Raw genomic sequence first — 24,953 nt, forward strand, 5'->3', positions numbered from 1 at the left:
TTATGCTATATCTGAAGCTTATTTTAAGCCACTCTTGGAAATAAATTTATCTATGCTCACAGGTACCTCTGATAATGAGATCTACTGTTTTCACTAGTATAAGAGTTTCAGGATTTGTCTAATTAAAAATTATCTATAATAATAAAAGCGTAATATGCTAATTAGACCAGATGTTCTTCCGGACGTCCTTCCTTCCTGACAAAGCTGCAGCAGGCGGGGGCCGTGGCAGAGGCCACCAGCTGCAGTGGCGGCGGCAGGCAGGGGCCGGGGCCAAGGTCCTTGCACGAATTTTGTGCATCGGGCCTCTAGTATGATTATAAATGTGTTAAATGACTTTTTGCCTCCCGGGTGCTTAGAGATTGGCCATCATCATGAACAACACAGTAACTATCTGGACCAGGAAGTTCAGGACCAACAGACTACTTCAGTGGAAACAAATGATCATTGATGTCCTTTACACCCTGGGAAGGCAACAGTACCTAAGACAGAAATTCGGGAAAAACTAGCCAAAATGTATAAGACCACACCAGATGTCATCTTTGTGTTTGAATTCAGAGTCCATTTTGGTGGTGGCAAGACAATTGGCTTTGGCATGATTTAGGATTCCTTGGATTACACAAAGAAAAATGAATCCAAACACAGATGCTTACAAGACATGAGAAGAAGACGTCAAGAAAACAGAAAAAGGAATGCAAGAATAGAATGAAGAAAGTCAGGCGGACTGCAAAGGCCAATGTCGGTGCTAGCAAAAAGTGAGCTGGAGATTGGACAACAGGATTAAAGATTATTTAGTGACTTTATCTGTGGTTATTGTGCAGTTTTTTCATGAGAGGATTAATAAACTAAGAACTTTTATGTGAAAATAAATGTGTCAAATGGTAACATACACTTCATGGCATCCATTGAAGATCAAAGGCATAATAAATTATCCAATTAATTTTCTCATATTTAAAAGCTAATATTTCTTTTATTCATGGATTTATTATTGATTAAATATAATATTTATTGAATGCCTACTATGGGTCAGATACTAAGCATATAAAGACCCAAATAGAATCTGTGACTTCATATAACTTCTTTTTGAAAAAAACTTATTGATTTTAGAGAAAGGAAAGGGGACAGAGGGGAGAGAGGGAGAAACAATGATTTGTTGTTCCACTTGTTTATGCATTCATTGGTTGATGCTTACATGTGCCCTGACCAGGGATCGAAACTGCAATCTTGGCATATCGGGATGACACTCTAACCAACTGAACTACCTGGTCAGGGCCTGTGACTTCATGTAATTTCCATTCTAGTGGGGAAGAGAGACTTCCTTCAAAAAAGTGCATGTATGTGAGAGAGAGAAGTACAAAGAAAAACATTTAAAGAAGGGAGAAGGATTTTGCAATCAAGGAAGGTATTTCTGAGGAAGAGACATTTGAAGAGAGGTATGAAGGAAGGGAGAAAGCAAGTCACATGGATATCAGGGAAAGAAGGACTTAGGCAGAGGGAAGTAAAAGTCCAAAGGCCTTGAGGCTGGGATGTGAGTGACATATAGGGTGTCCCAAAAAATGTATACATACTTTATAGCTGATAGCTCAATGAATGTTTTTTTCTTTTCAGATTTAAGTCACTGGAATTAATAATCATTCAAAATGTGTATACATTTTTTGATCCTGATTTCACATCATTTAAACGTACCTCCCTGACAAGGTCCTGCTCTAAGTTATGGCGTCCAAGTAACATTCTTCTCTTGAAGCGGCGGCACTCCAGCTCTAGGTATTGTCTCTGACGTCGAAGAAGATTAGCCTCTTCTTCTGCTTGGAAATGCTGTATATTCTCCTTCTGCTTTGAAAGCCACTCCTGTTTTTCTTTTTTTGGAGTGCTCTGGTTTTCATTCAGCTCCTAGCAACATAAAAAACCACTGAGTTAAAAATACATAAAAATTAACTACATGAGTGTACCATTTGGTATCTGATATCCTATATAATAAAAGCCTAATATGCTAAGTGTCTGACTGTTAGACCGTTTGACCAGTCGCTATGATGTGCACTGACTACCAGGTGGCAGATGCTCAGATTGGTAGGTTAGCTTGCTGCTGGGGTCCCGTCGATTGGGAATGGACGAGATGGGCCGGACACAACCTAGAGCCCTCCCGCGGTTCTTCCCTGACCCCGATCGTGCACTGGTGGGGTCCCTCAGCCTGGTCTGCGGGGATCAGACCGAAACCAGCTCTCTGACATCCCCCGAGGGGTCCCGGATTGTGAGAGGGCACAGGCCAGGCCATGGGACCTCACCGGTGCCCGAATCTATGCACCAGGCCTCTACTATTTAAATAAAAGTATTTTATCTATGTCCTCTCTAATGCATAGGTAGGGCAATGACCTTAAGGAGGTAGGTAATATTTTCCCTTTCCTTGAGTTATCCATGAAGTAGGACAGGAAAGAGAAATGTACACCGGAAAGCATGTATACCCTTTTAACTTTGCACAGCTAAATTTATGATGGTTTCTAGCTTCAAAAACACAAAATGACTGGTAAATGAAGTAAAACACACCTTTCTTTAAATCTTTTTTTTGTGACAGAAGGCAATGATTTCAGGTAAAAATAATACGTGAATTAAAATTAGGGCTAAAATACAGTTATGTTTCACTTCTTGGTTTTCGACAGTCTAAATATTAAGTTTTTTTGAAAAATTATGGATAGACTCAATATAAAAGAATTAAAAATTAAATAGAAAAATCAACAAAACCATGGAAGAACAGTGATCTTCCTCATGAATGGCATTTAATATTTAGTATTAATACCACTGAACAATCAAAAACAATGTTTTTCTACAGCATTTTAAGTAACATCTCATAAACTAGTAAATGGAAAAGCATTTTATTGGGCAAGATGAGAGCATTGACAATATACTCAATGAAGCAAACCCTACAATGCTAATTAACACTAGTATATTTTCAATCTAAAAGGCATCACCATACGCCTTTTAGGTTAAAAATAAATATAAATCAGCCACCTTCCCTAGGTATAAAATGATTTTTCAGAGATTACTAACCTTATGGTCTTTCCCGTTATCAAGAAAGAGACCAATTCTTTACAACTTTAGTTCATAAAATATTCAAACAACATAAAAATAAAAAGCACATAAATGAGTAGCTCTCAATTTAAGGGTGTATGTGTATGCACACTATGGGACAAGTCAGTTACTTAATAAATGCATAGGAAAGCTATTATAAGTAAAATTATATTTTCAGATGTTTCTTTTTAGATCCTAATCAACTGATGATCTTAGTTCATTGATGAGTAATTGATTATAATCAATGTCTTTATTCGAACTGATATACACATTTAATGAACACAAGCAACAAAAGAAAACTTTATTCCGCATAGTGAATATAGTCAATAATATTGTTATAATTATGTATGGTGCCAGGTGAACATTAGATTTATTAAGGAGATCACTTCATCTATACATATAATCTATACATATAAATAGGTAATATGCTAATTGTCGTTACGGGTGTCCCTGTAACAATCAATCTGCATATTGATGCACGCGCAGCAGGGGGCTGGCTGCTGGAGCCAAGTTCCCAGGGGTCTGAGGAGCACGCCTGACAGGAGTCTGGACTGCGAAGAAGGAAGAGGAAGCTGCCATGGGGAGCTCTTCCAATCCCCCTGGCACAGATACCCTACCCCAGCCCCTGCACCCCCCTGGGGATGGGGAGAAGACCCAGCCTCGCGGGTAGCTGCAGCCCGCACCTCCGACTCCCGATCTCTTCCCCCGCCACCCCTGCCAGGGGCACCCACAACAATAGCACGCCAGCGACCACCCGTCAGCGCCCCGGAGGCACCTGGGGCCCGTGGCCCGCCGCTGCCAGGCCCCTTCCACTGGGGCCGGGCACACCTCTCCTCCCTACAACTCCAGACCAGGGTGGAGGCAGGCCTGAGCGTCCCCCCAGGGTCAGACCCTTCCCTGCCGATGACAGCAGCAGTGCGGTCTCCAAGGCAGAAGCACGCTGAACCTCGCTGGGGGCGCGGCTAAACCCGCCCTCCTAACTCGCCTGGCTCCACTCTGGCCTGGGCCCCACCTGGCTCCAGGAAATTGGAGCCCCGCCCTGAGCAGGTACAGCTGCGAAACAGCCACGTACAATTTAAAGAATGGTGCCAAGCGGGAAGGTTTGACAGTTACTCCCCCTTCGGCATCGCCGCCCCCCTTAGTGCCCCCCTAACTCCCTGCCCCCTGCCAGAGCCTCCAGGGACGACCACCGCTACAGGGATGCTGGCCAGAGCCTGCCCCTCTGAGGCCTGCGGAACCCTCTGCAAAGCTTCCAAAGCTACAGTCCTGGGAAACAATCATGCCCCCCTCCCCTAGTCAGCACCTGCTACTTGCGAGGGTACCCGTGGGCTTAAAAATAACAATCCCTCCCCATTTAGACATCACTTACTTGATGAAACATTTCTAGGTATATTAGCTCAGAACCTCCGCATGACAACCCAGTGAGGTAGTCGGAGAAGAGATGACAATTCCCATGGTATATGCGTATGTATTCAGAAATGAAGCTCAGAGAGGAAAAGTGTCAAGTCCAGTGGTTCTTAAGATGCAGCACCTGCCCCACAGGGGGGGGCAATTTGATTTTAAGTGCACCGGGCCTCTAGTAATTTATATAAATGTCTAACCACTATGCTATACACCTGAAACTAATATAATCTTGAATGTCAACTGTAATTAAAGAAAAAAAATTAAAAGAAAAATTTATTCTAATGCTTCTATGAGTTGATCAGATTGGATATAATTAACAATCAGATAATTGCCTTGACAATTTTTATAAAACAAGTACCTCCTTAAGCTGTTCTTTTCGAAGTTTGTATTCTCTCTTCTGGGACTCCAAAAAGCTATTCAGTTCTTTCTTCTGTTGGGCCTGAATATGTTGCTGGAATTTTTTCTCCTCATTGGCCATCACTTTAGCCTTTAAGAAATTTTAAAAATGGATCAAATTAGTTATAGATTCAAAGCAGCAGTTAAATACATATCACCAAGGACTCCTTTATTCCCCAAGAACATAAAATCAGTGTAAACATTACCAAAATAAGAACTCCCAAATTATTATTATTACTCAGATCTTTTATTATATGAATTTTAGGAGAATCAGAAAAATAAAATTCACCTTTAAAGTAATATATATATCATCTATTTTACTTCTGATTATATGCTAGATACATATTTATTTTAGAACATTTAGGAAATACAGAAAAACACAAAGAAGAAAAATCTTATATGATTTTAGCACCCAAAAATAACCAATATAAACATTTTGGTGATACTCTTCCTAATTTTTTCATGCATATATTTATGTATACATATATATTTTAAACAAATCGGTAATTATATTACACATCTTATTTCATGAATTGCTTCCGCAAATATGCTAATTACTACCTCTTCTCAAGTTATTAAAAACACTACCCAAAGCCTAACAGGATTCTAAATACCTGTACATTTTTTCACAAATTATTTCAAAATCAAGTATGTATTTACACCATAAGTTATTTTGCCAACTTCTCTACTATTGTGAGAGAGTGGTTCTTCTTTTCTTGGGGGGAAAAGGTGAACAGGGTAACAATGACAATGCCTCAATGTGGACTGACCAGACTTATTTAATGATTTTGTGTGAATTTACTGAGCTTACGTTTTCCTTGAAAAAAAATGTGACTCTCAAAATAAAACAGATGGGACACTAAAAACAGAAGAAAAGGTTTCCCATGACAAGACTGCTTAAAAATAAACCATTATCATACTAAACAAATGGGCCAAATCTTAACTTCTCTTAATTTATAACCTCTAACATGTTGTGTATATTATAATAATCTTCAATTATCTATACTAATAAAAGGGTAATATGCTAATTAGACCGGATGTCTTCTGGATATTCTTCCAGATAAAGCCGCAGCAGCTGCTGCTGCGAGGGCCGGGCCGAGGCTCAGGCAGCCTCGGCTGTGGCTGGCAGTGGCAGCAGCAGCGGTGTGATGGGGGCGTCGCCTTCCCCTGATCAGCCCGGTTGCCTCCCACAGAGGGAGGCCAGACTGCGGCTTATGCCGGCTCCCCCTAAGCCAGTGGTCGGCAAACCGCGGCTCTCGAGCCACATGGGGCTCTTTGGCCCCTTGAGTGTGGCTCTTTCACAAAATACCACGTGCAGGCGCGCACATACAGTGCGATTGAAACTTCGTGGCCCATGCACAGAAGTCGGTTTTCGGCCTGGGTTAGTCTATTTTGAAGAAGTGGTTCTAATGCCAAGCCACACTCAAGGGGCCAAAAAGCCGCATGTGGCTCGTGAGCTGAGGTTTGCTGACCACTGCCCTAAGCCGTCAGTAGGACCTTCCCCGAGGGCTCCCGGACTGTGAGAGGGGGCAGGCTAGGCTGAGGGGACTCCCCCCACCAGTGCACAAATTTTCATGCACCGGGCCTCTAGGTCTGACCAAAAAATACAGAGAGTAGAGAATCATGAATGATATTTTGAAACCTAAACCTCCTATTGATGGGTGATTTCTCAAACTCCTCAATTACCAGGGAATCCAAAGGCCTAGAATAGTTGAATGACTTACTACTGTTACACTATAAAACTATCACATCAGGAGATGATCCCATGTCCATTGGTTCCCAGACTCAGTACTTGATATTGTGCACGTTATATAAATATTTCTCCCTTTCCATAATTGATTTGCTTGGTTCTGGGAACAGATACACCAACATCAAAATGCTACCTTGATTAATTCTGAGATGATCAAAAGCTAGAATAAATAAATTAATAATACTGAGCCCTGGCCGGGTAGCTTAGTTGGTTAGAGCATTGTGCTGATGTGCCAAGGTTGTGGGTTCAAACCTCAGTTAGGGCACATACAAGAATTAACCAATGAATGCATAAATAAGTGGAACAACAAAGCGTTTCTCTCTTCCTGTCTCTAAAAATCAATCAATAAATTAAAAAGTTTAAAAAATGTAATACTGAATCAGTCACCTCTTTTTCCATAGCAGCCTGATGTTTCTTGATAAGTTTCTCCATTTCTGCAGCAAAATTGTTACGTTGAGTTTCAAGATCTTTATCTAATCTTAGGCGATGTTCATCCATCTCAGCCTTTAGCTTATTTTCTAGAGTCATCAGCTGCTTTTGATGTTGTCGCCTCATTCTCTTATAGCCAGACATCTGTTCTCTAAGTTCAGAGTCCTGCTCATGTTCTTGCATTTGCCTTGTAACCTAGAAGGAAAGAATAAAATAAAGCAAACATTTTCCTTTCAAAATCATTTTAGACCACTCTGGTATTAACTAAGTAGGCAATTAATGTAAGAGATCCCAGCTAGCAATTTCCAGTTAAATTTCCAGCAGGTCTTTTAAACAGACAAGCTGGTTCTAAAATTTATATGGGAATGTAATGGAATAGGCAAACAATCTTGAGGGGGATAAAAGTTGGAAGCATACACTTCAGTAATCAAAATAGTGTGGTTTTAAGGATAGGCTGAGTAGATCAAAGGAACAGAATAAAATACAGAAATAGACCCACACATATTCAGTCAATTGATTTCTGCCAAAAATTCAAAGAGGAAAGTGTGGTGTGTTTTTTTTAACAATCCTGCTAAAACAACTGGTTCTCTGCATAAAAAAAATAAATAAACCTTAACTCCTATATCAATCTAAATACAAAAATTAATTTGAAAAGAGTTATTTAACCTAAACATGAGACCCAGAGTCATATAACAGAAGGAAACAGAGTATCTTCACAAACATGGGGTAGGCAAATATTTCATGATCAGTACACAAAATACTGACTATAAAGAAAAAAAATGTATAAATTGGATTTTCAAATTGAGGTGAAATTCACATAAAACCAAATCAATCACATTTTAAAGTGAACACCTGAGTAGTATTTACTACATTCATATTTTATGCAACCACCACCTATACCTAGTTACAAAATATTTTTTATCACCTCAGAAGAAATCCTTTATCTATTATACAGTTGCTCCTGATTCTTCCCTTCAGGTGACCCCCAATCTGTTTTATGGATTTATCTATTCTGGGTATTTCATATAAATAGAATATAAATATGTGACCTTTTGTGTCTGGCTTCTTTCATTTAACATGTTTTCAATTTTCATCCATGTTGTATAGTATGAATCAGTACTTTATTCCTTTTTATAGCTAAAAAATATTCCACTGTATGCATATGCCATAATTTGTTTATCAAGTCACCCATTGTGAATATTTGTGTTATTTTCACCTTTTGGCTATTGTGAATAATGCTGCTATGAACATTTGTGTACATGTACTTGTTTAAATACCTGTTTTCAATTCTTTGTGGTATATTCCTTGGAGTAGAATTGCTGGGTCATGTGGTAATTCTATGTTAATCTTTTTGAGGAATAATCAACTGTTTTCCACGGCAGCCAAACCATTTTACATCTTACCAGCAGTATACAGGAGTTTCAACTTCTCCGTATGTTCTCCAACACTTATTTTCCTTTTTGTTGTTTTTAGTAGCCATTCTAGTGGTGTGATATGGTACCTCATTGTGGTTCTGATTTGTATTTCCCTAATGAATAATGATATTGAGTATCTTTTCATGTGCTTGTTGGCCATTTGTGTATCTTTTCTGAATGTTCATTCAAGTCCTTTACCCATTTTAAATTGGGTTGTTTAAACTGGATTTTAAAACTAAAAAAATTAATTTCTCATCAAGAAAACAGTAAGAAAAAGAATAGGTAAATCACAGATGGAGAAAAAATATTTGCAAGATATATATGAGATATAATACTGTTATCCAGACTATATAAAGAACTCCTAAAAATTAATATTTAAAAAATGGACATCTGAGAGCATCGGCCTGTGAACCAAAGGGTTCCAGGTTCGATTCCAGTCAAGGCTATGTACCTCGGTAGCAGGTTCCTCCCCAGCCCGGGCCCTGGTCAGGCTTGTGCAGGAGGCAACCAATTGATGTGTTTCTCTCTCATTGATATTTCTCTCTATCCCTCTCTCTAAAATTCAATGGAAAAATATCTTAAAGTGAGGATTTAAAAAAAAAAAAAAGGGATGGATATCTGAATAAGAAATCAGGCAAAAGACTTGAAGAGACACCCCACTAAAGAACATACATGAATGGACAATAAGGTGATTATGGTGATATCTTTAGTCATAAGGAAATGCAAAACAAAAAGAACCCACTATGAGATTCCATTTGACACCCACTAGAATGGCTAAAATAAAAAAGACTAACAACGCCAAATGTTGAGTAGGATGTGAACCAACTGAAACTCTTATACACTGCTAATGGGCATATCAAATGGTACAAACATTCTGGAAAACTCTTCAATAGTTTCTTATAAAGTTAAACATACATATACCCTATGAATCTGCAATTCTATACTTAGGTACTTACCAAGAGAAATTAAAACATGATATTTACATAAAGATTTGCACAAAAATATTAACAGCAACTTATGTGTTATAGCTCAACATGGGATTCAAACCAAATGCTCATCAATAGAAGGAATGAATAAATAGAAAACTATTTACAGTAATAAAAAAGACTGAACACAGCCCTAGCCAGATTGACTCAGTGGACAGAGCATCAGCTTGCGGACTGAAGGGTCCTGGGTTCGATTCCAGTCAAGTGCACATGCCCAGGTTGTGGGTTCAATCCCCAGTGGGGGTTGTTCAGGAGGCAGCCAATCAATGATTCTATTTAATCACTGATGTTTCTATCTCTCTTTCCCTCTCCCTTCCTCTCTGAAATAAATAAAAATATATTAAAGAAACAAAGTGTTAGTTTTCTAAAAAAAAGACTAAACACAACAACATAGATGAATCTCAAAAACATTAAGCTGAGTAAAATAAGCTCAACTCAAAGGAGTACATTCTGTGTGATTCTATTTATATAAAATCCAAAAACAATTAAACCTAACAATAGTGAAGAAAAAGAGTCATGAAAATGGGGAAGTGACTAAAAAGGGATATGAAGGGAACTTTTTGGGATATCAAGAAATTTTATACATACTGTTTTTTAAGGGGATGGTTAGCCTACGTATATACCATTATAAAAACTCTTCAAACGGAATATCTAAGATCTGTGCATTTGATTGTATGAAAAAAATTCAAGGCAAAAGAAGTTAGACTGAATATTTGTGTATAGTAAATATATTGAATACTATAGCTATGCTTATCTTTGCACATAAATCTACATACTCTGAATTTTTATTTGAAATCAATGAAATTACAGTATTAAGTTTAAGGAAATGGATTTTAAGTTTTCTAAATCTATAACTTAAGTGCTCTTAATTAATTTGAGTGAGCCAAATTGTGGGACAGAAGACTTGCTTGGGAAACATATAATATATGCCAAGACACAAAGATGTTTCCCCACAAACTGGCCCCTCTCTACATATTTATTAAAATAGCTACGAAAAAAAATTAAGCAAATTGGCCACTTGCTCTGTTCAAAGAGTTATTTAGATGTTGCAGAATAGTAGGAATGACCTGAATTATGGTGAGAGATGGTGTTCTTGGCCCCATGTCATACAGCATGGGATTTATAAAATCTGCATATGTAGTTAACAAGTTAGATAACTCCCATATCTTTTTTTCTTTCTGTCATTTTCTCCAATAGCCTATCTATACTAATAAAAGAGTAATATGCTAATTAGACCAGGAGACCTTCCGGACGTCTTTCCAGACAAAGCCACAGTGGCGGGGCCGAGGCAGAGGTGGTTAGGGGCGATCAGGCCGGCAGGGGAGGGCAGTTGGGGGCAATCAGGCCAGCAGGAGGGGCAGTCAGTTGGGGGCAAGCAGGCCAGCGGGGGTGGGGGGTGGGGAGGCAATCAGGGGCGGGCAGTTAGGGGTGATCAGGTCAGCAGGCAGAGTGGTTAGGGGTGATCAGGCAGGCAGGCGAGCGATTAGGAGTCAGCAGTTCTGGATTGCAAGAGGGAGGTGTGATTGCCGGCAGTCAGACATCCCCCGAGGGGTCCTAGATTGGAGAGGGTGCAGGCCGGGCTGAGGGACACCCCCCCCCCATGCACAAATTTCGTGCACCAGACCACTAGTCTATACATATAAAGGCCTAAGATGCAAAGTGTCCCCTTGAGAGTTTGACTGACAGGGAGTTTGACTGCTCACTATGACATGCGCTGACCACCAGGGGGCAGTGCGGAATGAAGGAAGGCCCAGCCAGCCAGCAGCCGCTAGGGACCCTATCCATGCACGAATTTCATGCACTGGGCCTCTAGTTTTTTCTATAATTTCTTTCTATCCCTAGAATCCTTTACTGTGTTTTGGTCCTACCTATTTGACTGATCAAGGTTATAAGTACCCCATCAAAATAGCGTTCCTGTAATTAACAAATAATCACTTTTATTGTTATTTGGGAAATCAGAAAAACTACATTTTGAGTATGTCAAATTGGATCACCTGACATTTTCCAAACATCCCCCCTCATTTTTTTTAGCCTCAGTATTTCCTTATTGTCAATTCTTATGTGGAAATAACATTTTTCCTCTTTCTCCAGTCTAAAACTAATTATTTAAGGCTCAATTTGTTTTATAAATACTCCTTTATGCCCTGAATTAAAAGGAATCTGAATTGCCCAGCCAGCGTGGCTCAGTGGTTGAGCATTGACCTATGAATGAACCAGGAGGTCACGGTTTGATGTCACGGTTTGATTATGGGTCAGGGCACATGCCCAGGTTTCAGGTTCAATTCCCGGTATGGGACATGCAGGAGGCAGCCAATCAATGATTCTCTCTGACCACTGATGTTTCTGTCTCTCTCTCCCTCACCCTTCCTTTCTGAAATCAACAAAAATATATATTTTTTAAAAAGTCATCTGAATTCCTGCTGAATATCGTGTAGTACTCTTAAGTGTTTAATATCTATATATACAAAAAGGCAGTGACCATAACGACTGAAGGCTTGACTGAACACCAGAAGTCAGTCCTGCAATCAGTGCTGAGTTGCCGTGATGACCCAGCACTGACTACTTAGGGGGCTGTGGATCAGGCCCAGAGAGAGGCCTGGAGAGAGAAGCAGGCTCTAATCCGTAGCCTCTGTGGCAGCTGTTGATCAGCCCTTGCCTCTCTCTTTCTCTCCGGGCCTGGCCAGGAGCACGCCTCTCTTGCTCTCCGGGCCTCCGCGGGGGCTACTGATCAGCCCCACCTCTCTGATCAGGCCCGGAGATGCTGACTGGCATAGAAACTGACCAAATCTGGGTGAACTGTGAGGAGCCAATGGCTGCCTAGGAGGCGGAGCTTTTGACGCTGAATGGCATAGAAACCAACCAATCAGAACCTAATCTGGGTGAACTGCGAAGGCAGAACCTAAGGTGGGGGCTGAGAAGGGGTTTTAAGGCAGTTGGGGGCGAGATCAGGCTGGCAGAGGAGGGCAGTTTGGGGCAAGATCAGGTCGGCAGGGGAGGGCCATTGGGGGTGAGATCAAGCCTGCAGGGGAGGGCAGTTGGGGGCAAGTTCAGGCCGGCAGGGGAGGGCAGTTAGGGGCGATCAGGCTGGCAGGGGAGAGCAGCTGGGGCAAGATCACGCTGGCAGAGGAAGGCAGTTGGGGGCAACCAGGCCGGCAGGGGAGGGCAGTTGAGGGCAAGATTAGAATGGCAGGGGAGGGCAGTTGGGGGTGAGATCAGGCCGGCAGGGGAGGGCAGTTAGGGGCAATCAGGCAGGCAGACAGAGAGGTTAGGGGCGATCAGGCAGGTAGGCAGGTAAGCAGTTAGGAGCCAGCGGTCCCAGATTGCAAGAGGGACCCCCCTTCTCTTCCCGTACACATTTTTCGTGCACCGGGTCACTAGTATTCTAACATATTAGTTATTTGTGTACATGTCTTGAAGATATTATTAGTTTAACTAGCGTTCCCGTTGCAGGAAAAATCCTTCAATAGGGTTTCCTGCTGCACTCTACCCCACCCTGCCTGCTCTCCTCCTTTGTCCCCCGCCCCGCATTCTCCACCAGCCCCCCTGCTTTTCTCCCCTGGCCCGCCAGCCCGCTCTCCTTCCTTCTCCCCCGGCCCCGCCTCCGCTCCTCCTTTCTCCCCCGGCCCCGCCTCCGCTCCTCCCTTCTCCTCCCCCAGCTTGCTTGCTTCTCCGCAGCTTTGCTCCCTTCTGCAGCTCTTGGCTTCTTTCTACACTGTCTTGATATGCAAATTAGCCACCATCTTTGTTGGGGTAATTTGCATATTCATCCTGATTGGCTGGTGGGTGTGGCTTGGGCGTAGCGAAGGTACGGTCAATTTGCATATTTGTCTATTATTAGGTAGGCTGTCTGAGTGTTTCGTATATTCTTTCTTCTAACAGGCACTTAATTCTGAATAAATGTTTTGCAAAATAAACCTCAAATACAAAAAAAAAATAGTTATATCTGAGTATAGATGACAAGATTCAACATGGAAAATATACTTCAAATTCAGGTGAAGCACATACCAGTGATGCTGTCCGTATAGTAGCAAAGTGTTCTCGATTACGATAGTGTGATTTATGACGAGATACTTGGGGTGGAGATTGTGGATCTGACGCTCTTGTTCTAGGATCTCCCTCCTCTCTGTAATTTTCTTCCTCCTAAATAAAAAAAAGAGACAACACTATTGAGGTGAACAGAGTTCATCTGAACTTTTAAGATAATTAGCTTAAAATGACAACCTGATCAACAAACCTGATACAATTTTAAGAGCAAAAACAAATGAAAATTAGGAATGCTGATATTTTATTTCCAACATAATTAGAATCAGGAGACATTATTTCTTCAGTGTATGAAATAGCACAGAGATTCAGGATAAGAAAATGTATAAGGCTAGATTTATATCCTACTCATATGTAAAACTGCTAAGCTTTAATATGACTTGAAAATAATGATGATGAAACATGCAGCCAATATTTTAAACAGCAGCAATGAAATTAATTTTTCGAAGGCTCCTGGGTTTTAGAAGCAATAATATAGCTTTAAAATATCTTTATAATGCGTCTGCCATTTGTCCAAGGTAAGTAATCAAAAAGTAGTTGTAAACTGATGTCTTTCCTTATATATTACCTTAGTTCATTAACTAAAGAGAAGTCAATTAAGTAGCAACCAACTAATTATGGGACTAATCTTTTATATCGCTGATTCTATTGTAAGAATATAAAAATTAAACATGATTTTGCTCTGAATAACACTACCACTTATCTAATCATTCTTAATAACTTTTTTGTATGTGATAAAATATATGTAATATAAAATTTGCCATTTTAACCATCTTTAAGTATATAAGTCAGTGGCATTAATTACATTCTTAATATTGTACAACCATTGCCACTATTTCCAAACCTTTATCATCCCAAATGGAAACTCTGTATCCATTAACAAAAACTCTCCTCTACTCAGCCCCTGGTACCCTTTAATCTACTTTCTATCTCTATGAATTTGCCTATTCTAGGTATTTCATATAAATGGAATTACACAATATTTGTCTTTTTGCATCTGGTTTGTATCACTTAGCATGTTTTCAAGGTTCACTCCATGTAGCATGTATCAGAATTTCATTCCTTTTTACAGTTGAATAATATTCCATTAGATGTATATACCACATTTTGTTTATTTATTCGTTGATGGACACTTATGTTGGTTCCACCTTTTAGCTAATGGTGTCTACTAACATTTTAGGTAATACCACAAGCTGTTAAGTTAAAAAGGAAGCATTCCTAATAATTGCTAAAAGGAGCTACCTGACCTCAAATATTTTTAAGAAAATTAAAAAATTTTGTACTTGAAAGTGCAAAAAATAATGTAGCATACAACCCTATTTCTTATATACAGAATTAATACTTTTCTGTAACTACACTCAATTTTTTTAAAAATTTATCTTTATTGTTGAAAGTATTACAGATGTTCCCCTTTTACCCCCATTCACCCCTTCCTCCCCACTCCTGTCCCCTCCCCAGGCCTTCACTGCACTATTGTCTGTATCTGTGGATTATGCATAAACTACACTCAATTTTATTTTAAACATGTAAACACGGATAATGCAAAAGTTATTTTTTTTATCCTCACCTGAGGATATGATCTTCATTGATTCAAGAGAGCGAGGAAGGGAGAGGGAGAGAAAGAAAGAAACTTCGATTGGTTGCCTCAGGCATGCGCCTTGACAGGAAATTGTGTCCATGACCCTTAGATGCATGGGACGATGGTCTAACACTGGCCAGGGCCCAAAGTTACTTTTGATCATCTTAACCCTTTCTCCTACTCCCCAAAAGTAACCATTATCACTAATTTCATGTGTATACTTACTATTTTAAAATACTTTATTTTTCATCTTAGTACTTCAAATAATACATATCTTATTTCTGTATTTCTTTCTTCTAAAATTTAAAAAAACATTATTTTTATATTCTCAAAACATTAGTTTCCCAAATGCATACATTACATTGGGAATTAACAAGCCTATTGTTCCAAATTTCTGAAACATTAAAAAAAAAATTCCTCTTACACTAATCAGATGAAGAAAATTATTTACCAAAGTTGAAATTTTTCACTAAAACCCAAATACTCACAGGTTTTAAGTGGATGACAGAACTATTAGACATCACTGTATGATCTCCCTCCATCATGTCCAGCTCACTCTTGTCATCTGAGGCATCTGGAAGACTGTTAACACTACTGCTTTGGCTACTGGCACTAATGGACATACTGGGAATAGACTGATTACTTCCAACACTATTCACTGTTCCTGTCCGTCCAACACCATGATCTTGTTCCTAAGGGAAAAGAGCATTAGGTTCAAATATCGGTATTTCTTTTGAATTCTTGAATACAAGTACCTCGCACATTGCTTGGCATACAGTCTTCAGAAAGTCACAGGTCTATTATGAGAAATCCCCTTTAATTGTCAAACCAATAAGTTTACCAACTGTTCCTTGACAGTAAAAAAAACCCAAACGTGTGAAAAAGTCAGTTAACCAGCTTTGGATTATTTCTAAAGTGTAGCATTTTCTCTAAACTGATATTCTTAAAATCCATTTCTACCACACAACTCATATATAGAGATTATGCTCATTTCTCAATGATTCTCATGGTTAAAACAAGCCCCAACTTTTTTTTTTAATCTTGTAAACACCCCCCCCCCCTTTTTAAAAAAGTATTTTTATTGATTTCAGAGAGGAAGGGAGGAGAGATAGAAACATCAATGATGAGGGAGAATCACTGATCGGCTGACTCCCGCACACCCCCCACTGGGGATCGAGCCCACAACCTAGGCATGCACCCTTGACTGGAATCAAACCTGGGACCCTTCAGTCTATAGACCAACGCTCTATCCTCTGAGTCAAACTGGCTACGGCTAAACAACCCCTTTTAGTTATTTTTTATTGAAGCCTTGTATAAGTATACTAGAGGCCCAATGCACGAAATTCGTGCAAGGTGCTCGGCCCTCACAGCCCTGGCTTCGTCCAGGAGGTTGTTTGGCTGTCCAGTCTAATTAGCATATTACGCTTTTATTATTTACTAGAGGCCCAATGCACGAAATTCATGCATGGGTAGGGTCCCTAGGCCTGGCCAGCGATCAGGGCCAATCAGGTTCCCCGCCTCCTCCTTCCCTCACTCCCTCAGTGCCCCGCTGCCACTGCTGGTCGCCTGCCATGTTCCGTGCCGCCCCCTGGTGGTCAGTACATGTCATAGTGAGAGATCGAACTCCCATTCTCCGGTTGAACTCCCAAGGGGTCACTTTGCATATTAGCCTTTTATATATATAGATAGATTTTCCTTTCTTCCTCAGAATATAATCTCTAGCCCATCCTCTACCACCATATAATTAACATTAATTCTTATCCATTTTTGTGTAAATTGAAAATAACATATTACTTATATATTTAATCAAAATCATAAGATTGTTTTTCTGAAGTAACCAGGCAAGCAATGGTATTTAGGCACCAACATTATAGCAGTCTTACTATATCAAAATTCTATAAGACATGCAGAATTTTTTAAAGATATGCAGAATTTAATTAATATAGACCAGTAGTTCCCAATCTTTTTTTGGCCATGCCCCACCTGTGACATATAATTCTTATTATTTAAAAATTGAACTCCTATTCATGTGGAGGAAGCCTAAAAGGCCATTAACTTGGTCTTAAACAAGCTTCCAAAGAACATGGCATCCATGAAAGAGAAAAATAAAAGAACGAAAGGACAACTGAAGTACTGAGGAAGAAATCACTAATAAATTGTTTAAAAAATAATATGAAGTGATATGAAAAAATAGCAAATGAAGTTTTAAAACATATAATAGAGAGCTAAAATGCATAAATATGTCACTATATATTTATATACTGTATATGAGGCCCCTAGAACCATAAGAAATACAAAAAATTCACTGTTAATAACTCATTCTTGAATTGCCCCCCTGTGAGGCCTGTGCCCCACATTGGGAACCACTGATATAGACCCATGGTGTGTATATCTCTCACTATATATAGATATATATCTCATACATATATGAACTTATATCCCTAGCCTATTGAAGATGCTATATTAGAATTATAGATTTAACTACATTAGAATTTTATTAATTTCACAACTTTGCTAAAATAGTCATATATTTAAAATAGCCCCAAACAATTTTCTAATGACTATTATAAGAATAAAATAAAATAAAAACAAAATTGTAAGTTAAGAAAGTATTGTATTTTATAGTTCATTAACTATGCAGCACTATTAAAAAGAAAGTAAGTAACTACTGCTCCTGGTTTCAGAATGCAAAGTGATCTCCTTCACTGGAAAGTAATACAAAAAAATCAAAGCTTTGGAATTCTAATAGGAATAAAGAAGAAAACTGAAAATATTTAGAGTGAAAAAGATAAGGTGAATTAACCATTCTGAGCCTTGCTTTACTAATCTGTAAAATGAGTATTTTAGAACTATGTAGATGGGAATAAAATTGTACAGAACTGAAAAGAATCAAGTGTCTACGGTGACAAAGTAGAACACCTGGTAACTTTCTGAGTGAGTATTGGCAACTTCCAGAGTTTATTATTTCAAATATTTCCAAAAGTGTGTCCCATGAAATTGGAGAATGGTAAAAAAAAAAAAGGGGGGGGTTCAGTGGCCAAGAACTTTGAGAGGAACTACATTAAATAAAGCTGAACAGGTTTCTTTAATAAAGGACTTGCAGGGCTTTACTATACCAATATACACTAAGAAGGGTTGGGTTTAAATAATGCAAAATCTTTTTCCCACCTGGGATCCAGGTAAGAAAACACAATCTAGGAACCACTGATCTAAAAGATTTGTGACAAGACAGACTACATAAGGAAAGAAGCCAATGAAGAGAGCTCAATATTTCAGTAATTTCTTATTACCTCTTCTTCTTCCTGTGCTTCTACCGCTGGTCCATTATGTGCCTCCTGGAAAAGGAGTTTTTTCATTTTTCTATATTGCAGATTGTCCAGCTCTCTTACTGCATCCTTTGTCCTTTGAATGAGATCTATTAACACTGTTTCAGGGCGTTCCCGAAGAACAAACATGTGCTGGATAAGAGAAAGTAAAAAGTTAAAACCTATGCTGTATATATTTTTTAATTAGTACAAATGTACCCCTCCTAGAATTACTATCCTAAATAATTATGATAGATATTTAATATAATCTATAGCTATCTAGTTCTACTATACTTCTGACTTCTTTCATTTACAAAGTTGTCATTTGCACATACATACTCTGTGCCTACATAACTACCCCTGCAAATTTTATAAAAACTTTGAACATAGTACTTTTGTTGGCCAACTGAAAATGCTGAGTTAAAATAATCAAAGTCTAATTAAACTCTAAGAATTAAGTTCAATTATTAAATTAGAGCCCTAAATAAAGGCTAAATAAAGGTTTACATATTCTAGAACTGCTGATTTCATAGTTAAGGCATGTTAGTTCTTAGTTAGGTTTCAACAGGAATGTATTTACTGATGGTGGTTTTATGTCACATAAAACCTTAATATTATTGGCTTCTTTATATGTTTCATAAGCAACACTTCATAAAACACTAGCAGCTGATTAAAAGCCATTATATTAGTGATTTTTAATTTCTTTTTAAAAATATGGTTTTATTAATTTCAGAGAGAGGAAGGGAGAGGGAGGAAAAGATAGAAATATCAATGATGAGAGAGAATCATTGATCAGCTGCCTCCTGCACATCCCCTACGGGGGATTGAGCCCCTAATCGGGGCATAGGCCCTCACCGGAATTGAACTGTGAACTCCTGGTTTATGGGTCACCCCTCAAACACTGAGCCATACTTGCTGGGCATTATTAGTGATTTTTACTATTAACATTTAATAAAGCTTAACCTTATCAAATACAGAAAAATTGAAAGAATGACTCCACCATTAGAAGTACCACTGTTACATTTTGGTATCTTTCTTTTCTTTCATTTTTTTAATTACAGTTGATATTCAATATTATATTAGTTTCAGGTGTACAGCATAGTGGTTATTTTAAAAACTTATGAAGTGATCCTCCCAATAAGTCTAGTACCCACCTGGCACCATACATAATTACTATAATATTATTGATTACATTCTTTATGCTGTACTTTATATCCCAGTGATGGTGTATTTTTCAGAAATTTTCTATGTATAGATTTTGTTTTGTGAATACATAGTTAGCATATAGATTGCAGAAAGATTCCTTCTACCCTGAGTTAATGAGATGCTCTTCAATTCTTATATAACACCTTTACCTTCTTTGTTCAATTTATTTCTTCATTATGCAGAGTTGTTAACTATATATTTTATTCTACTTTCTTTGTCATCAGTATTATGTTATTTCAACTCATAAACATGTCTACAGAACATTTCATCAAACGTTTATGCCAAAATTATTTAAGCATTATCCTAATTCTGGATGGTTATTTCCAATTTTTATTTGAGATAAATAGCTTCATACATTAAAAAAACTTTTCTTTTTTTTTCTCTTTATGATGGACTGTGACAGAAATGTAATTAGGCCAAAGAAAAAGAAGCACTTGATAGATACTTTCCAATAAGGCTGTGCCAATACACTCAGAATTCAATAAAAGTAAATGAATACTACTTGTAGTTGGGATCTATTCTCCAAATACCAAATACTTGACCCTGGTGGGTTAGATTTTTGTCAAAAGAGTTTATCCTTAGGCAAGTGTAAGAAGGCAGTAACATTCTTCCTTTTTCCTGAGCCTTAAGTTTCTTGGTATGTACCACTATCTACAATATAAAGTCTTCTTCTATTATTATTATTACTAGAGGTCCAGTGCACGAAATTCTTGCACTGGTAGGGTCCCTAGAGGCTGCTGGCTGGGGCCTCCCTCCTTTCCCCCGGCCACCCTGCCCCCTGGTAGAACTCCTGGAAGAACTCTAGTAGAGGGGACAATTTGCATACTATGCTTTTATTATATAGGATTATTATTACTAGAGGCTTGGTGCACGAAATTAGTGCAGGGGTGTGGTCCCTAGGCTTGGCCGGCGATCGAAGTGCAAGCATCGGGCATGGAAGGGCAGGTCCCAGGTGACCTCTGGGCCCTGAGTAGCACCTGAGTCCCCAGGCCCCGGCTTGCCCCGCTCCGCCTGAGTCACTGTGCCTGAATCCCCATGTGGAGATGTGGTGAGTGCGGCCAGATGCCGCGGGCCGGGGTGCAGCGTGGGCCTCTGGGCCACCCAGCAGCACTGCACGGAAGCCGGATGGGTAGCACTCTCTCTCCAGACCGGCTCCTGCACGAACCCACGGGGAGCCTGACTGGCGCCTGCGGTCCCAGCAGCTGTGCCCGGCACACCCTGAAGAGGCCATGCGGGAGCAGGGTGGGCTCTTCGCGGTGCCTGGCACCTGAGAGCGGGGGCTTCCCTAGCACGCAAGCCCTGGTGTTCTGGGGGAGGGTAGCAGGGGAAGTGAGTGAGTTTGGCAGACACCCCGCATTCTCAACGCACCTCCGTCCCCGTCACCCCTACCCCCCAGGTAGCCGGCCAGAAGTCACAGTGTGCCGCCAACGCCCGCCATGTTTCGTGCCGCCTCCTGGTGGCCAGCGCACATCATAGTGAGTGGTTGAACTCCTGGTCTCCCGGTCAAGTGACCGCCCGAGGGGACAATTAGCATATTAGGCTTTTATTATATAGGATTACTAGTGACACAGTGCACAAAATTCGTGCACATTAAAAGGGGATTAATTAGGAGAAATGATTTAATATTGCTATTTGCCCTTTCTCTAAAATAGAAGTGTCAGAGATGAAAGAAAATTAGTAAAATGTATATGAAAACCTTCCTCCTGTCAGAGTCTGGGGCTCACCACGGGACCCAGAGTCAAGTCCCTGCCCACCCACATGCACCTCAAAATCACGTGAGACCCAGCCCCAGCCCCCCCGCCACCCCACAAATGGACTAGATCCAGACCTGGCCAGTCCCACCCTTGTCAAGCCTTGTCGGGCAGGGGGCATAGCCTCAGGTCCCCCGTCAAGCCCCACTGGGCGGGAGCGCGGCCTGAGTTCCCCCGACCCAGCATTGGGGGTGCATCTTGAGGTCCCCTGTCAAGCCCAGTCAGGCAGGGGGACGCAGCCTCAGGTCCCCTCTCAAGCCCCACCTGGTGGGGGGGACGCAGCCTGAGGTCCCCTAGCCCAGCACCAGGATGGGAAGCGCACCTTGAGGTCCCCCGTCAAGCCCCACTGGGTGGGGGGCACGGCCTGAGGTCCCCCGGCCTAGCGCTGGGCGGGGGGAGCAGCCTGAGGTCCCCTAGCCCAGCACCAGGACGGGAAGCGCACCTTGAGGTCCCCTGTCAAGCCCTGCTGGGTGGGGGGCATGGCCTGAAGTCCCCTGTCAAGCCCCGCCAGGTGGGGGGAGCAGCCTGAGATCCCCTGTCAAGCCCTGCCGGGTGGGGCGCAGCCTGAGATCCCCTGTCAAGCCTTGCTGGGTGGGGGACACGGCCTGAGGTCCCCTGTCAAGCCCCACGGGGTTGGGGGAGGGTGTAGCCTCAGGTCCCTGCTGATTGCTGGTTAAGGCTCCTTGTGGGAACTTGGCCTCAGCTGTGGGTGCAGCCATCTTTGTGACGGAGTGATGGTCAATTAGCATATTCCCTCTTTATTAGATAGGATAGGATTATTAGTATTTAATCCTCACCTGAGGACATATTTATTGATTTTAGAGAGAGAGAGGAAGGGAGATAGAAACATTGATCAGTTGCCTCCCATACACACCCTGACTGGGGATCAAAACTGCAGCCTCAGCCTGTGCCCCAACCAGGAATTGAACCTGCAACCCTTCTGGTGCATGGGGCAATGAATACTCCAACCAACTGAGTCAAGTGCTCGGGCCAATATTCAGTCTTCTTATAAAACAATAATATATTTCTAAGTTTAATAATTTTCTACATATAGATCTTGCTTATTTTTCACTAACATAATTCCTAGGTATACTGAACATTTTGTTGCTGCAATGAGTACCTATTTATTCAGGCTTTCATTACTGAAACTTTATTGCTCTTCAACATACTATGGTTGCAAACAATACTACTGAATATATATATGAAGGTTTTCTTTGTATCTTTAACTGCTGTTCAGTGAAAATAAGCTGAACCTCTTTGAAACTCTAAAACATTCATGTAATGAAAGTCTACTTATATCTTGTAGTGAAAATCAATAAGATTCCTTAGGATCATATAGAGATAGACACAAATCCTATTTACTAATAATGTCTTAACTAGATGTTTTAGGACGTATATTAATTTCAACAATACTACTACTGTTATTAAGAAGATGGTAAGCCTACAAATGAAATAATTTTTTGAGAATATAAAGGATACCAATGTGTTTAAATTAAGCAACAAATCTATTGAAAACTGAGTAGAATTTAAATAATTAAAAAATATTTTCATTAAGTTAGAAAAAGATATTTTCAGAAAGGAAACAAAAACGATAACCATTTTTAAGTTTCTCTTGAAATCTCTCTCCTCCCACAATATTTACATAAATATATCACACCATTTTCTTTCATATTACTGTACTTTCCGGCGTATAAGACAACTGGGCGTATAAGATTTTCCTGGGTTAAAAAGTCATTTTATATGCCAGAAAATATGGTATATTGGACTATATTGATGGGATTAGATATAATGGATTAGATATATTGGACTACCGTATTTTCCGGCGTATAAGATGACTTTTTAACCCAGGAAAATCTTATACGCCCAGTCGTCTTATACGCCGGAAAATACGGTATTTTCATATAGGACAGCAATATATAAAATATTATAGATATAATAAAATTATATTAAAATTAAACTATGTTTTGCCAACTGAAATATAACATTATTCCATATAAACTAAAATTTATAACTCATGAATATATTCTTGCATATATAAAAATGTAGCCATTTATTACTATTTTGAATATTTGACTATATATTGTATTCAGCGACAGTAAAACCAGTTAATCAATTTTGGAAAAAAAACAAAAACAAATGAAAAACTTAGCATCTGAGAAAACTTACCAACAATATTCTAGTAAAAATGGTAGAGCATTCTTTTTTTTAAAACATTTATTTTTTTATTATTTTTTAATCCGAGGCTATTTTTCCATTGATTATAGAGAGTGGAAGAGAGAGGGAAAGACAGAGAAAAATATCGATGTGAAAGAAACACATTGACTGGTTGCCTCCTGCAGGTGCCCCGACCATGGCCCAGGCTGGGGAGGAGCCTGCAACCAAGGTATGTGCCCTGGACGGGAATCGACCCTGGGACCCTTTGGTCAGCAGGCCAGTGCTCTATCCATTGAGCCAAACTAGCTAGGGCTGGTAGAGCATACTTAATACTGATTCAGAATCAAAGAGGAATAAAGCACGTTTTAAAAAATAATTTCTTAGGGATAGAAAACCGATTTAAGAGTATAAACTGACCTTTAAAAGTTCCTCTGATGTAGGGCGATCTTGAGGGATTTTCTGGAGACAAGAATCTACAAAGTTGCGAAAATAATCAGACCTATTGTAAAGGAAAGTATCAAGTGAACATATTGCTATTTCCTTTAAAAAACAGATTCACAAATCAAGGTATGTGCCTATTGGTGGGAGGGGAGATGGAAAAAATTATAAAAGAAAGCAGACGCGATACATACTATTGTATTTCATATAAATCTATGAAAACCATCTAAAGCAACCAGTGAACCTTTACCATTTTTCACAGATAAACTTGCACAGATTATTTAAAAATCTTGCTCTCACATAATAACACAACTCATTCTAAATTAAGGCAAAATTAAGGAAGTCAATTTTTTTCTTCTTAGCATTCAAATCTAAAATGACATCCTTCTCAATTTGTTTTCTCTCTTCTCTAAGCCATCTCTCCCTTGTTTGCTTCTTGGATTATCTCCTATATAGCATACTCTTAGCTTTGGAGGGAGCATTTTGTATACCTATTTGATATCCCTGAACAAATGGATAAAATTTCCATTAAACAAATTAAGTTATTTTTAAAACATTAGAAGTCTGCAACATATTATTATAGCATGTTATGATAAGAGTTCAGTGAGCAAGGCAGTAAGTAATAATTCATCATTTGTCTTAAAATATCAAATAACATTTTATTCTCCTTGTGCAAAATTTTTGAATCCCCAAAGAATCTAAGTCTGTGTTCAATATATTTATTATTTATATGTACCATAATACTAAACTCTGTGCCAAAAGATTCCTTCTATATGTCTCTAATTTATGTGCCTTAATTATGTAATCTTTAAAAAATAAAGTATCGCTAATTTATACATCTACTTGTGAATTTTAAAGTATTTATTAAATATACTAGAGGTCCGATGCATGAAAATTGTGCAAGAGTAGGCCCTCACAGCCGCTGCTGCCTCAGCCCTGCCCCCTGCCCAGAAGGTCGTCAGGAAGGTGGTTTCGGAGGATTGTCAGGAAGGTTGTTCCGGAAGGTCATTCAGCCATCTGGTCTAATTAGCATGTTACC

At 39.6% G+C, this 24,953-nt stretch overlaps 1 protein-coding gene and 1 pseudogene across 3 annotated transcripts in view; one reads left to right on the forward strand and one right to left on the reverse strand.

The window, feature by feature from the left end:
• Positions 1 to 24,953, reverse strand: part of TAOK1 (TAO kinase 1) — a 130,981-nt gene that overhangs the window by 25,566 nt on the left and 80,462 nt on the right. For 2 of the 3 annotated variants that reach the window (XM_028154968.2, XM_054709491.1), the window contains 7 exons: positions 23,894 to 23,975; positions 18,351 to 18,518; positions 15,549 to 15,752; positions 13,446 to 13,580; positions 6,998 to 7,234; positions 4,823 to 4,951; positions 1,684 to 1,887 (listed from right to left, as the gene is read on the reverse strand). In XM_028154968.2, coding sequence (XP_028010769.1) covers positions 1,684 to 1,887; positions 4,823 to 4,951; positions 6,998 to 7,234; positions 13,446 to 13,580; positions 15,549 to 15,752; positions 18,351 to 18,518; positions 23,894 to 23,975 — 1,159 coding nt within the window. The remainder of the gene's footprint in view (positions 1 to 1,683; positions 1,888 to 4,822; positions 4,952 to 6,997; positions 7,235 to 13,445; positions 13,581 to 15,548; positions 15,753 to 18,350; positions 18,519 to 23,893; positions 23,976 to 24,953) is intronic. The other variant, XM_054709492.1, reaches the window with a different exon arrangement.
• Positions 372 to 756, forward strand: LOC114233827 (40S ribosomal protein S24-like; annotated as a pseudogene).

Source organism: Eptesicus fuscus, chromosome 20, assembly GCF_027574615.1.
Source record: "Eptesicus fuscus isolate TK198812 chromosome 20, DD_ASM_mEF_20220401, whole genome shotgun sequence".
In the NCBI taxonomy this organism is placed as follows: domain Eukaryota; kingdom Metazoa; phylum Chordata; class Mammalia; order Chiroptera; family Vespertilionidae; genus Eptesicus; species Eptesicus fuscus.